At 40.0% G+C, this 13,282-nt stretch overlaps 1 protein-coding gene across 3 annotated transcripts in view; it reads left to right on the top strand.

Annotated features, from left to right (window-relative positions):
* DGKI (diacylglycerol kinase iota) overlaps positions 1–13,282 on the top strand; it is a 260,829-nt gene that overhangs the window by 141,627 nt on the left and 105,920 nt on the right. For all 3 annotated transcript variants that reach the window (XM_061638752.1, XM_061638750.1, XM_061638751.1), the window contains one exon: positions 9,014–9,114. In XM_061638752.1, the coding sequence (XP_061494736.1) occupies positions 9,014–9,114 (101 nt within the window). The remainder of the gene's footprint in view (positions 1–9,013; positions 9,115–13,282) is intronic.

The following is a 13,282-nucleotide window of genomic DNA, read 5'->3' as shown; positions in this document are numbered from 1 at the left end:
TCAGTTCGTAAATTTTTTTGCTGGTATATTTTTGTTCTTATTTGTAAATTGCCTTGGGAATTGCTACTAATGAGAAGTGTTATCACACAGATGGAAAAGGATACATAAATGAAATCTCAAATGGCATGGAAAAAATGTGATTGGGGAGACTTTTTAGAGTTCACAATTTTGCTTGTGTTCAAACTCATTTTGTGCAGGAGTTGCATTTGGCTCATCAGTTACTGATGCTGACAGCCAGAATACATACATTGTCTGGGTTTCATGCTGGGCAGAAACTTATTGAGGAAAAGAAACAAGCTGCTGAGAATTTATCATTCTACCACTTTGAAAATCCAACACTTTAGCAGGGTCCTTGGCATACAAGCGAGAATTCCAACAGCGTTCAGTGTCATTAGCACTGCCTAATACAAATGAGTATCACTTTTGCTATGCACATGTTCCTTAGGAGGCAATGAAACAGAACCTCCTATACAAATACATAGCTGCTTTATTCTCCTGGAGCTTTCTAGTCTCAGGGTAAACCTACAGAACAAGGGGTAAAACATAAGTAGCTTTTTATATGTGGGGCTTCCCTTGCACTTGATCTGGAATCTGCAGTTAATGCAGAATGCTGCAGTATGGTTGCTGACAGGGGCCTGGAACCCTATCAGCATATAACACCTTTGCTCAGATATCTGCACTGCACCGGTTGCCAATTTGTTGCTGAGCCAAGTTCAAGGTGTTAGTATTACTGTATAAAGCCCTTAACAGCTTGGGACCAGTTTACTTGCGGAACTACCTTACCTCATATATGCCAAATTGACTGCTTTGACCTGTGGAATTGGCACTGTTACAGGCGCCACATAATCCTTGTTCTGCACTTGTAAGAAATTGGTCTTTTAGTGTGGCAGCACTATTGACATCAGGCAAGCACCTTCACTGTACTCTCTCGTTGCCTGCAAAAAACATCTTTGTTCAGGCAAGCCTATCCAGACTCGTAGAAATTGATGTGTTTTAATCTGTTTTTAGCTTAACTAAAGATTTTAATTATATTTTGAATTGTTTAAAAATATCTGTGTTTATCTTTGTCTTTACTGACAATTTTAATGTTTTAGTTTTTGTAAACTGTTTAGAGGTTCTGTTTATAATCAAGCAGTATATACATTTTGTTAAATAAAAATAAATAATAACATTGTTCAACTTGTTTTTTTTCTTCTAATAAAATAATAATAATAATAATAATAGAGATCCTAAAGAATAATGCTTTTCAGTTACAGAGATGTCACATTTCCATTGATCAGATTGGAACCTGGAACCGTTTGTGGGTTGGAATCTCTCTTTCCTTGGATGGGATTCCTGGCTTGTATGCCTTGGGAATTAAGTAATCTTCCCTTAAATTGGGAGCAAAGGTCATTCTGCAAATTTATTTATTTAACAAGATATATATATTGCTAAATAATCATTTTTTTAAAATCTAAGAGGTTTATATAAAAAAGTATTAAATAACAAAAAAGACTTTAAATCAGGGTGCAATAAAATGATCCAAGTATTGATAAAATCAACAGATATACATACTAAACTCACATATCTACGTAGCCTTGCCTCAAACAAACAAACGCTGTTAGTAGGCATCAAAAGCAATGCAATGAAACTGCCTGCTTAATATCAACAGACAGAGAATAGGTATTGCCACACTAAAAGATTTATTTCTTACACTGTGAACTTTATGCATCTTTCACAATGCAGGTGTAAATTGTGGAGTAGTTTGGTTCCATTGCATGAAGAGGGGTTAGCCATTTTTTTTGCTTTTGTCCATGTGTGTGTTATGCATTCATTTCTATGACTTCACCCAACTCTTCAATCCAAGAGGATTGGATTCTTAGAGTGTCTTACAGTTCAAAACCAAACCCATAGACTATTTGAAAATTGCTGAGGGTCTTGGTGGACCATTTAGTGACTTTTCTGACTGTTGCAGCCATTATAATTCCATATAATTCAAATTGTAATGCAATACAATAAAATATAAGAAATGAAAGAAGCAATAAAATAGTTAAAATCAATATGAATACTCAATGCAATGGATGTGCCATCTCCCATCTTCAAACACAAATCCACAGACGTGCTGCAGACCACCTGAAGGCAGTTTGCGGACTAATGACAGTCCATGGACTGCAGGTTGGGAACCCCTGTTGTACAGCATACAAAAAGGTAAAGCAAGCAAGTTTTGTGCAGTTTTCCCCCCATTAAAAGAAACCCTTACTCAAAAGTGAACAGGGCAGTATTTAAAAATATTTTGATGAAAGCAAACCCAGGAATTTTGTTCATTATGAGATCTCATGAACAAATTGATTCAGGAGAATGAAACGAGCAACATCAGAAGAAGCCACACCCTGGAATAAGAAATGTAAAAGGAAGACTTTGATTTACAATTTTCCTGACAAAATTCCTTCTAAGGAACAATAGGATGTATTAAACAGGGTGTGCTCATTTTGTTCACAGGTCAAGGCCATGATTGATTACAGCAGGGACAGCAATGACCAGATTGATTTGTAATTTAAGATGGAGAAATAAGAAAGTCGACAGTGAACTGCACACCTGCAACTCCTCCTAAATGTACCCTCTAACATAAGAACCTAAGAGCCTACTGCACTAGGCCAATGGCCCATCTAGTCCAGCATTCTGTTCTCACACTGGCTAACCAGATGCCACTGTCGCTAGATTTGTTTGTCCAAGAGTGGTGGACATAAGAACATGAGAAGAATCCTGCCGAACTGGGCCAAAGGCCCAGCATTGCTCAGCATCCTGTCCTCACAGTGGCCCACCAGATACTTATGGGAAGTCCACAAGCAGCACCTGAGTGCAACGGCACCCTTCCCACCTGTAATTCCCAGCAATTTTCTAAAGGATGTAGATAAGGCTAAAAGGGACTGCAGAAAATCTTCACTCAACTTGAATACAAAATGAAATGGCTACTCTACAAAAAGTGTCCAAAGAGTTCAAAACACACAAGATTTATAGCTCTGTGAGGGGGTAACTACAATTCCCAGGATTCTTTGGGGGAAGCCATGTGCTTTAAATGTATAGTATGGATTTCATTCATTCACTGAGGCATTTATATACCACTTAATCATTCGTATTTCTAAGCAGTATATAAATTAGCATTTCTCTCTCTCTGTCCCTGCCGCTTTTTCCCTTTTCCAGAGGATAGAACTGATCGTTTGCAAAGGGCTTTTTCCTCCTTGTCCTTCCATTGCTTCATATGTTTTGGATTTCCTCCCATCCCCCCTGCACCACCTGTATGAAATGAAGACAGGAGCCACCTGTGGTCTTCTCCCACCCCTCTGTCAGGAGTGCTGGAAGCTATCAGAAATTAATTCTTCATGATTATTTCAGACAACTTTTTCCTAAAAATACAGTTGCAAAATTAAATTCAAATTTGTGACTGAGATGTTCTGCAAGTTTCCTCTGGCCTTCTTTCTTTGGGAATAACAATCACAATAAGTTATCTAGATGGTCTAGGCGGCATTCAAAACTCAAAATAATCAGATGCTCATTTATGTTGTGTTGCCCTTATCCCATCATATCTAGATAGTGGTGACTATGGAAGGGAAAAGAGTGACAATTTCTGCAACATTGCTGCCATTTCTTATTTTCTTCTGTGCCTGTTAGTTTTCAAGTCTGTCAGTCTATTTGTTTTTAGCTGTAAAGTTGCTGAAATATATATCCTTTCTTCAAACACAGAGCATTCAATTAAATGCTTGGACTGGTTGAAGCCTAAGAACATGGTTCATTTTGTTATCTGCTCCTTGCTCGAAATCATATTTTTATAACATTTTCCAACCAACTTTCCATATAAAGAATGCCCAAGGAGGACAGCGTTTTATATTTTATCTTATTTTGTACAATCTAATGCTAAACCACACAAAAGCTACCAAAAGCAACAACTGTAGATCATTGCAAGCAAATTAAAAAAGTAACCCATATAATTTTGCAAAACCCTTGTCAATATTTAATTTCAGAAACCCTGATTCCCCCCCAAAAAACTTTAGAAAGCAATGGCATCACCCATTATATTGATCTTAATTTCTCAGCCACCTGCTTTTTGAATGTTAAGTAAATGTCTGTGTCAGGGAAGGGGCCAAATCAACTTGCATTTGTCCTGCTGTTACTTGAATGCTGCTTTCTTCTCCGTCCCCTGTGCTGAGTCTCCAGGCCTACCTACAAAAAAAAGCAGGTACATCTACTCTGTTAGATGAGATGTCCGAACACCAGTTAAAGTAGACAGCTGTCCCCTGAAGCTGCTCTGGAAGTTATGGGTGCAGCTCTCTCTCAGACATATCATGACAGCTTGCCTTGCATATCCACAGTTTTTGACATCTGAGGGCACCTGGTCGGCAGAACTACTGCTATTTAGCTCTAGAGAATTATTGTCTGTTCAAAGCAATGCAAAAACCACAATTATGTTGGCTGGTATGCTTCACTATTTACAGTTCTTTAAAACTGTAGCATAATCTTTAAAGCTTGGAAATGTGTTGTTGTACTCCTAATGAAATGCTTGCAATGAACAAAAAGAAGAAAATTATACCTTTTCCAGTTCATGGTCTTTACCTTAAGTAGTCACCAAGTGTGTTACTTCCTGTCACTTCCAAGGCAAGACAGTCTTTGCCTTAAGGTGCTCCTTTAATAAGGAGTTCATTCTCAAGTTCTTTCTTGAGTTTTAAAAATCTGTCCAGAGGTGACAGACCTGTTTATAGCAATCAGTCAAGGTATAAATTCAGCTTCCTCAGATATATTTGCTAATTGCCTTCTTGGGAGACTTTAGTGGAAGAAGGTCAATGGAAACATGCCATCTTAGGTCCAAAAGGTTTGCTTTATTTTAAGCTAAGGGATACTGATGCAATAATTCATATGGGATAAGTTTACTTTTTGAAGGCAAAATGCTGCTGCCGTTGTAGTAGTTGAAGCTGGTTGTATAAAACTTGTGTTTACCCCCCCTTAATTGAATCCCATCAAGAAGACATTTGGAAACTGGTGACTGGCTTTCTGCTTCCAACAGCTGGCATTACTTTTGTTGAGAAGGCAAGGAAAATAGCTATATAGCATACTTTGCTTTCTCTGGGTCCAGCTGGTGTCCTGAGAAACACTCCTCTGTCTCATATGCAGTGTTGCCATCATGGCAGGACTTTGGGGCAGAAGTCTAGAACCCCACTCAGCAGGATAAGTCCCGAAATGCAGCACATTTTGAAGTGAGCAAAGTAATGCACATTACCGTCTAAAAACACCCCCATGAAGTCATTGCCCAGAATCTAAAATTACCTATTTGCATCACTGGGTGATATACCAAGTAGTAGACCCATTGAAATGAATGGAAAAGTTACTTAGGGTCACTGTGGTCAGATGTTGGCAAGAACCTCTTGGGCCTGCTGGCAGTAGGAGGTAAACTCTGTACACACCATACATTTGAAGCACATGACTTCCCCCAAAGAATCTTGGAAAGTGTAGTTTAAGGGTGCTGGGAATTGTAGTTCTGTGAGGGGTAAAATACAGTTCCCAGCATTCTTTGGGAGAAGTCATATGCTTTAAACGTACGGTGTGTCCACAGCCAGGGAGGGGAGCCCATGGAGAATGTCTTGCCCAAGAGCCCAACCAAAACACAGCAAAGTTCCTTATCCTTAACAAAATGCAACAGAAAAAAAGAGTTGATAAATAATACACAAATATAAGAATTTTAATATATCAAACAATAAAAGCAAACTTAAAATACTTATTCCAAAGACATTTATATCACCAGTTAATGAGACAAATGCATATTTCAAAAAGTGTTATTTTACTGTTTTGGCCGGCATTTTGACAACCTGCCTTCTTCAGCAGCCAAATGCATAAAATCTAACATAAAAATACCGATATATATAATATATAATGGCACTCACCTAGGCTTTTAAATAAAAAAAATCTTTTCAAATTGGAAACAACATATATCACAGACAAATGTAGGATGCTATAAATCCTATGTATAAAGATTAAAAAAATCTAAATTATAAAAATGATACAGCTAATCATTTAATATAAAGCCAATCCAATCATAAAGTATTTAACACGTTTACAGTCCAATTCCAGTGAATGATGAATAAATCATATAAAGAAGCCATGAGTAAGGGCAACTGTTTGGATCCAAAGTTTTTATAGCCAATTTTTCAATCAAAAGTTAAATCAGCTGTGTGATCAATTTGGCATCAGATACTCCCACAGCTTGTTGGTCATATAGGTAACAATTAACTCCTTCTAAGGCACTATCCTAAGGGCCCTCCAGAACCTAGAATTAACATTGATTTGACTTCTATTCAGGGGTGTAGTAATCCAGGGTCTTGGGGGTAGGGTCTTAGACCCTTTGCTTTTTTGGGAGCATGGTCCCAGCAGGGTCCCTATGTCTCCAGCATCCTGTGAGCCAATCAACATGAAAGGGGAATGTCTTAGGCACTGAGAAGAATCTTCTAATATGCTTCCTTGACCTTTCCTGCTGATTGGAGCCAATCAGAGTAAAAGAAGAGTTAGCCACTGAGAAGTCTTCTCAGTAGCTAACACTCCCCCCTTTCATGTTTATTGGCTTCTAGGGATGTCTGTTGTGGGGGAAGGCATTAACAAGGATCTCATTCCCAACCCTGCAGCAAAAAAGGGTGCGGGGCATAGCTACGACTAACATGTAGGGACCCTGCACTTCTGAATTTGCCACTATACTACTGTTTCTATTTATCATATACATTTCTTATTAAACTGTTTGTTGCATCATTAATGGGAATGCATGTGCTGTTTGCTTTGAAAGATTCTGGATTGGGATGAACCGGTTATTCTGGATGTCTTTTTGTGCAATAGCAAATCCAGAATATTTCCTAAAGGACATGGAGTTCAAGATACACTTGTTGCTTTGTCTAGAGAAACTGAATCATGTTTTCTGTGATAAACTGCAAAGAAGAGGTGCTTGCAAGAGTAAAGTGGCATCTTAATACAGAAATGTTCAAGCAGCACTCATTTATGCTGGCTCAGAGTAGGGATGGAAAGATCTGTCTGTTTTGGTTCTTTCAGTTTCTCATTTTTCAATATTAAATTTAGCTCTCTACATTTGTACAGCAATCTGAATTTTTTTTAAAAAAATCCTCATGAAAATTTGCCATTTTACTGCGAATTTCTCCAAATAAATACATTTTTGCAGGCACTTTTGACAAAAGTACACATTTCTGCAAGCTCTTACTCATCATTTCATGGCTTTTTGCATGCTATTTTCATTCATGTATTCATTTTTATGCACACTTTCCCCTAATATATACATTTTTGTAAATGTTGTTTAGTTGGTGAACTGCATCCCAAAATTCTAATAAATGCCAATTTCGACGGATGGCTGTGTTTAGATTCTCATATTGGTTAGGAAATTGCAAATTTGATAAATTCTGCTTGAAATGCAAACTAAATTGAAATTTTCACCCATCTCTAGCTCAGAGTATATTGTTCCCACACTTCTAGTAAAGGCATGTTCGCTCCCTTCCCTTCCTCAAAGAGGACTCAGGAGGTTCACTCCCAAAGGGAAGGGTTGTGGAGAGAGCCATATGATGGGCCAACTGGCCAATCAGAAGAGGGGCTCCTCCCCTAGCTCTTCCTCCTTGTGATTTTGCCGTGCTCTGCCTTTATGCAGTGTGAGCTCAGCTAGTTGCCTGTTGAAGGGGCTAAGTAGAATTTTGTTTGGGAGGAATTCCCTGATCAGCCTTAGGGTTCCTCCTGTTTTCATCTGCTTCAGACTGCCAGGGAAGAATTAGATTGGCTGTTGGGGGGTGATGTGGTTTGGTTGGTTGTTCTTTAGAGCATTGAGTCTGGGTAAGTGGGGAGAAAATCATAGGTAGACTGAGGCATGATTGGGTTAAGGGCATTCTTCAAGGATCTGCCGATGTATTTGCATCTGTTGGGTCTTAGGAGGGATGCTCTTTAGGCCTGACATGCACATTTTAAGTGAACGCTGAATAGTGGGGCCTGGCTGCGCATGTTGTTTTCATATCTAAGGCTCACCTAGTGAGGAGGGAGTAAATTCCTCACCATCCTTTTGCTGGGGAGCCACAGCCTGCCGCTATATCGCATGCCCAGGGTCTGGAGAGATGATTCCCTACCAGGATTAGCTAAAATCTTCACCTGCCTGGGCTTCTGAATTTGGTTAATTTGTTTGATTTGTTCTGCAGTTCTTCCAAGTTGTTATATTTTAATAAATATAACCTTATTCCAGTCTGCTAGTCTTATGAGTCATCTTTGCTTGTGTGGGGGCAGCTGGGGGTTGCTAGGCTTTCTGGCTGCTAAAACCTCAGACACGGTATTAGTGTTTCCATTCATTCCTTCATTTAGCGTACTTTTATACCATCCTTAAATTATATTCCCAGGGCTGTTTACATTTTTTTTAAAAAATACAATAAAATGACTAAAATATAAAATCAAGATAAGAAAAGTCAGCAAGATTAAAATTGTTGCTGAAAAGCTTGGGAAAATAAAAAGTGTTTTGCCTGGCTGGTGCAGAAAAAATCACATAGGCACCGGGCGAACCTCTCTCGGGAGAACTTTTTAGATCTGGAGCTCTACCACAGAGAAGGGCCTCTCTCTCTGGTAGCCATCTGAGCCACTTCACACAGCGGGGGCACCTAGAGAAGGCCCTCTGCAGGAGGTCTTACAGGCAGGCACATATCAAATTTATAACAGAAACAGCAGCAAGCTTCTGTATACCAAATTGATAATGGAAACGTTTCTGGCTGTGCTTTAAAAGGACTTGTTGACCCCTGTGATCTTCAAGGACATATCATTCCACTGAATCAAATGGCGAGCTGTTTTATTTGCAGGCAGCTTGTCTTTTGAGATTGGCAGGCCAGTGCCTGTGGGGCTTTGGTTTTGATAAGGTTTCTGTTCTTCCTCTCCCATTCCTCCTCATTCTGGGAAAATCAGATTTCTCTCTTTTGGAAACCTATGCTAGCTTTGGCCCTGCATTACTTTCTCTTGTCTTTCCTTGTAGTCCCCATGCGGTTCCGGAGCGCCTGCGGATCAGAGTGAACAGAATTAGTTTACAAGATTACGAGGGACTGCATTATGACAAGGAAAAGCTCCGGGAAGCTTGTAAGTAAATATAGATATGTGTAGTTGCCAGTAGGTCCTAGCTTCCTTGCTTTGTGCTCCACAGAGTCCTTGCGAGGGCATCCTTCTTGCCTGGCAAGTTGGATTTTATGAGGGTGAACACTGGGCAGGATTTGTGTGTATTTGGAACGTCTCCAACCCTCAGAACAGTGACACTGATGTTGCATCCCAGTGTGGTACAGTCTAGTACCATTTAGAAAGAGGCTTTCAGGGGCCTCCCTGTGTTTTACCATTATTTTGGCATAATATAAATCAAATAAATAAATAAATATTTTGCTCTTGTGGTGGAATATAGTGGAAGGGCCATAGCTTGGTGATAGAATGTCTGCCTTGCATGCAGAACATCCTAGTTCCAATCCCCGGCATCTCCAGGTAGGCCTGGGAGATACTTCTGCCAGAAACTCTGGAGAGCCTCTGCCAGTCAGTGTAGTCAGCACTGAGCTAGATGGATTAATTAGTCTGACATAGTCTAAGGCAACTTCCTGTGTAAGCTTCCCCTGCTGGTTGCCATAACTTAATTCTTGATTCCTTTGGTGACTATAACTGTAGACTCCTCAATGTCTTTATTAGCAAAAATGCAGAGATCAAGCACATCGTATGCAAGGGCAATATCTGGAAATATTACTAGAGGTTAATGTGGGATGCAGGGACCAGACATGCACAATAAGCCAATTTTCTTCCCATACCACCATGTCAAAAATGTGTCAAAATATGTTGATAGCCATTTCTAATGCTGGGCAGACACTTATATTAGTCCTTTTTTCTGAGCTGGAGGAGTGATGTTGCATGAAGGGGACCAGCCATGATGTGAACCACAGGGAACGGCCATAACTTAGTGGCAGAACATTTGCCTTGGATGCAGAAGGTCCCAGGCTCAATTGCTTCCATCTCCAGGCAGGGATAGGAGAGAATCCTGTCTGAATGGACCAATGGTCTGACTCAGTATAAGGCAGCATCTGATGGTCCTAATTTTAAAGAAGACCTTCTTTCAACAAACCTTTTAGAGACCTTCTCCCAATCTGTGTTTGTGCTGGAATTGCTTTTAAGATGTTCTTAAAGTTTTTTTTTTTAATGTGATTTAAAGGTGTTTTGTTTTAATATAGTTTAAAGTCTGTTTTTATGGTGTTTTAGAGTGTTTTTAGTGTTTATGTTTGCCACCCTGGGCTCCTACTGGGAGAAAGGGCGGGATATAAGTTTAATAAATAAATTAAAAAAATAATAACGATCTGTTAGGGAGATGCTGTGATTGCACCACAGAGAGGCCCACATTTGACTGAAACTGTTCTCTAAGCCAGTGGATTTCCTCATGAAACAGTTGAAAATTGCTGAAGGTCTTGGCTGGTTGTTATAACAATTGTAGAGCACTGTGCTAGATGCTGTATTCTTTTAAATTATATTTTAATTGGTTCATATATTTTAAAGTATTTCTGTACTGCCATATTATAAAATGTCAAGGCATTGTACAATGCTGAAACATAAAACACAGGGTGTGTTTTTTTAAGAAAAAATCAAATAATCATTAAGGTGACTAAATAATCAGCAGACTCTTTCTTATATATTATATTTTATTTATTACAATTTAAATTCTAAGTACAATTAAATACTATATAAGAAACAAAAGAAGCAGTAAACATACAATCAAAAATCAGTATAATTTTTTTATGTGACTGAAGTGCTGTCTCCTGTCTTCAACTGCAAATCCAAAGACACGCTGCGGACCACCTGAATGAAGCTGGAGGACCACTGGTGGTCCATGGACCTCAGTTTGGTGAACACCTGCTCTAAATCACAATTGGCATAACATTTAAACTATTTGTGGTTGTTTATAGCTTTTCTTGTAGTGCCTTTCTGCCAAGACACCCAACATTTAAAATTTAAACAGTTTAAAAATTTAAAATACTAAAACAAATCAATTGCATTCAACATAGCGCAAGAGAGTACTCTCAAAGAGACTGAAGGTCCATCACTTCAGGAGCTGATGGGAGTATGCTCCCTGGCCAGGCCTTCTGCCTTCTCTCAGGACACACAGGCCTTTCTTAAGTAGCCCCAGGAAAGGTGGGGAAGGGCTGTCTGAACAGTTTTCTCTATAAGGCCATTGATGGTCACTTCCCAGGCGCTGCTGGGATGTGCTCCCTGGCCTGGGTTTCTCCTCTTCTGAAATTTACAGTGAATTATAAAATCTACATGGTACAATAAACAGAAAGCAACTGATCCTTGCATATCTTCCTTTTCTATATGAAGTGTAATTATTTGTCCCAATAAACAGCAACAGTCCAGACAGTGATCATTATAGGTGATCACTGCAAACTGTAATGAGTGAACCAGGTACTGGAGTTTGGTATATATAGAAGAGTACAGAAATGAATAGTCTGGTTAGACTGCTGGTTCAAAGAATATAGAAATTTAAAGTTTATTACTATACTCTTAGGAAATAAAACTGTTCTGAGTACAGACATACATGTGTGTCATGGCCCCGTCAGAGGACTCCTCAGATGAGGATGACTCGGGAGTAACAGCAGCAGACCCAGGAGCAGCAGGAGACACGGAGGAGCCTCCTGAGAATCCAGCTCCTTCTGCCCCTCAGCTGCAGAGCACCCCAGGGACAGCAGAGGCCCTGCAGCCAGACACAGACAGTGAACAGGATACTCCCCCCTCACCTGCAGAACGTAGACAGCAGAAGGTCAGGCAGAAGAGAGGCAGGCCTGTCTCCTTAAGGCCCAAACGCTGAGGGCTCACACCTGCTGTCCATCCTGCTCTTTATAAGGCACACCTTGGCTGCAGCTTGTTGCTGACTGCAATGTCAGGTGTGGCTTGGTGTAGACCTAGTTTCCCTGCAGCATCTCTTTGACTGACCTCCTTGGCAATTGATCCCGGACCTCCACTGACCTCGCTTCTGGACTTCTGACTCGGCAAGTACGCTTTGGATAGGCCTGGCAGATTTACAACCCAACTGCTGGCTAAGGACTTTCCTTCCCTGCCAAAGACCCAGGAATTTCCAGCCCCCCCCTGACACTGCTGATGCAGTGTAGAGCTGACAATGTGGCTATTGTGGAGTCATGAGGTTAACACTGGCTCTTAGAAGGAGGAGGAAGGAAGTAAAGCCTGAGAAAAACAATCTACATGTTAACAAATAGTTACTAAAGAAGGAATCAGGGAGGGAAGAATAGGTTGCCTTTTTGCTTATCACCCCAGGCCCCCAGTTCAGGTTATTTATTTATTTATTATTATTTGGGTTACTTGTTACAAGTGCTAGTGCATTACTCCTAACACAAACAAGGCAAGAGAAGCTATGAAGAGAGCTCTATGTAGCAACTAACAGCTGTGATAAATAAGGCAAAAATAGCAGTTCCTCTTTTCAGAATAAGTGGGCCTCATAAGTACCACATGATTGGAATAAACAATACCATATGGATACTGCCATCATGACCTTTCTTGAGGTATCTGGCAAGTATGCACGGGAAGGCCAAATGCTGAATAATGTGCTCTGTTCTGTTCTGTGTCGGCATGCAAGCCATACAAATTTCTCCCTCCTTAAAGGCCTCATGCAAATACCTTTGCAATCATGGAGAAGATTCCCATTAATTTCACTGGATCTCAGATATGACCTTATCAGCTTAAAACTTCACAGCCCTGCTGAGAAAAACAATATATAATTTCTGGGAGAAAGTACCACAGTAATTAATTGTCTCATTCAATCAATGATACAGAAGTCAAAGGGAGATGTCAGCCAAGCTGGTGACGCTGTTGAGGACAACACCTTCAAAATGAAGTCCTTTTCCTTGGTGACATGCACTGAGTCATTAATCAATGTGGGATGTGGCTGTGCGCGATAACAGTTTAATACAGTCTTGCTCATGCATCTGGCTCATTATTCATATTCAATTACAAGGATGGCTGTTTGTTATGTAACAAAGCATTAGCTTCCTTTTTTATAATATGGGATTCCCTGGTAATTACTGGATGGCAGATCTTCTAATTGGTTTGCTTATCTTGTTGTAGAAGTATGGTTATTCTGTTTAGACAGCTTTCTTTCCCCCCAGACATATGCACGTGTGTGTGTGCACACACACATACACACACTGTTCACTGTTCACTGGCACTCTTTCCCAGAGTTGAAATATGACGGTCTCAATAATGAGAATACAGGTTC

The sequence above is a fragment of the Rhineura floridana genome, chromosome 8 (assembly GCF_030035675.1).
Source record: "Rhineura floridana isolate rRhiFlo1 chromosome 8, rRhiFlo1.hap2, whole genome shotgun sequence".
Classification (NCBI taxonomy): Eukaryota; Metazoa; Chordata; class Lepidosauria; order Squamata; family Rhineuridae; genus Rhineura; species Rhineura floridana.
The sequence above is the reverse complement of the archived record's forward strand: the minus strand, read 5'-3'. Positions and strand labels throughout refer to the sequence as shown.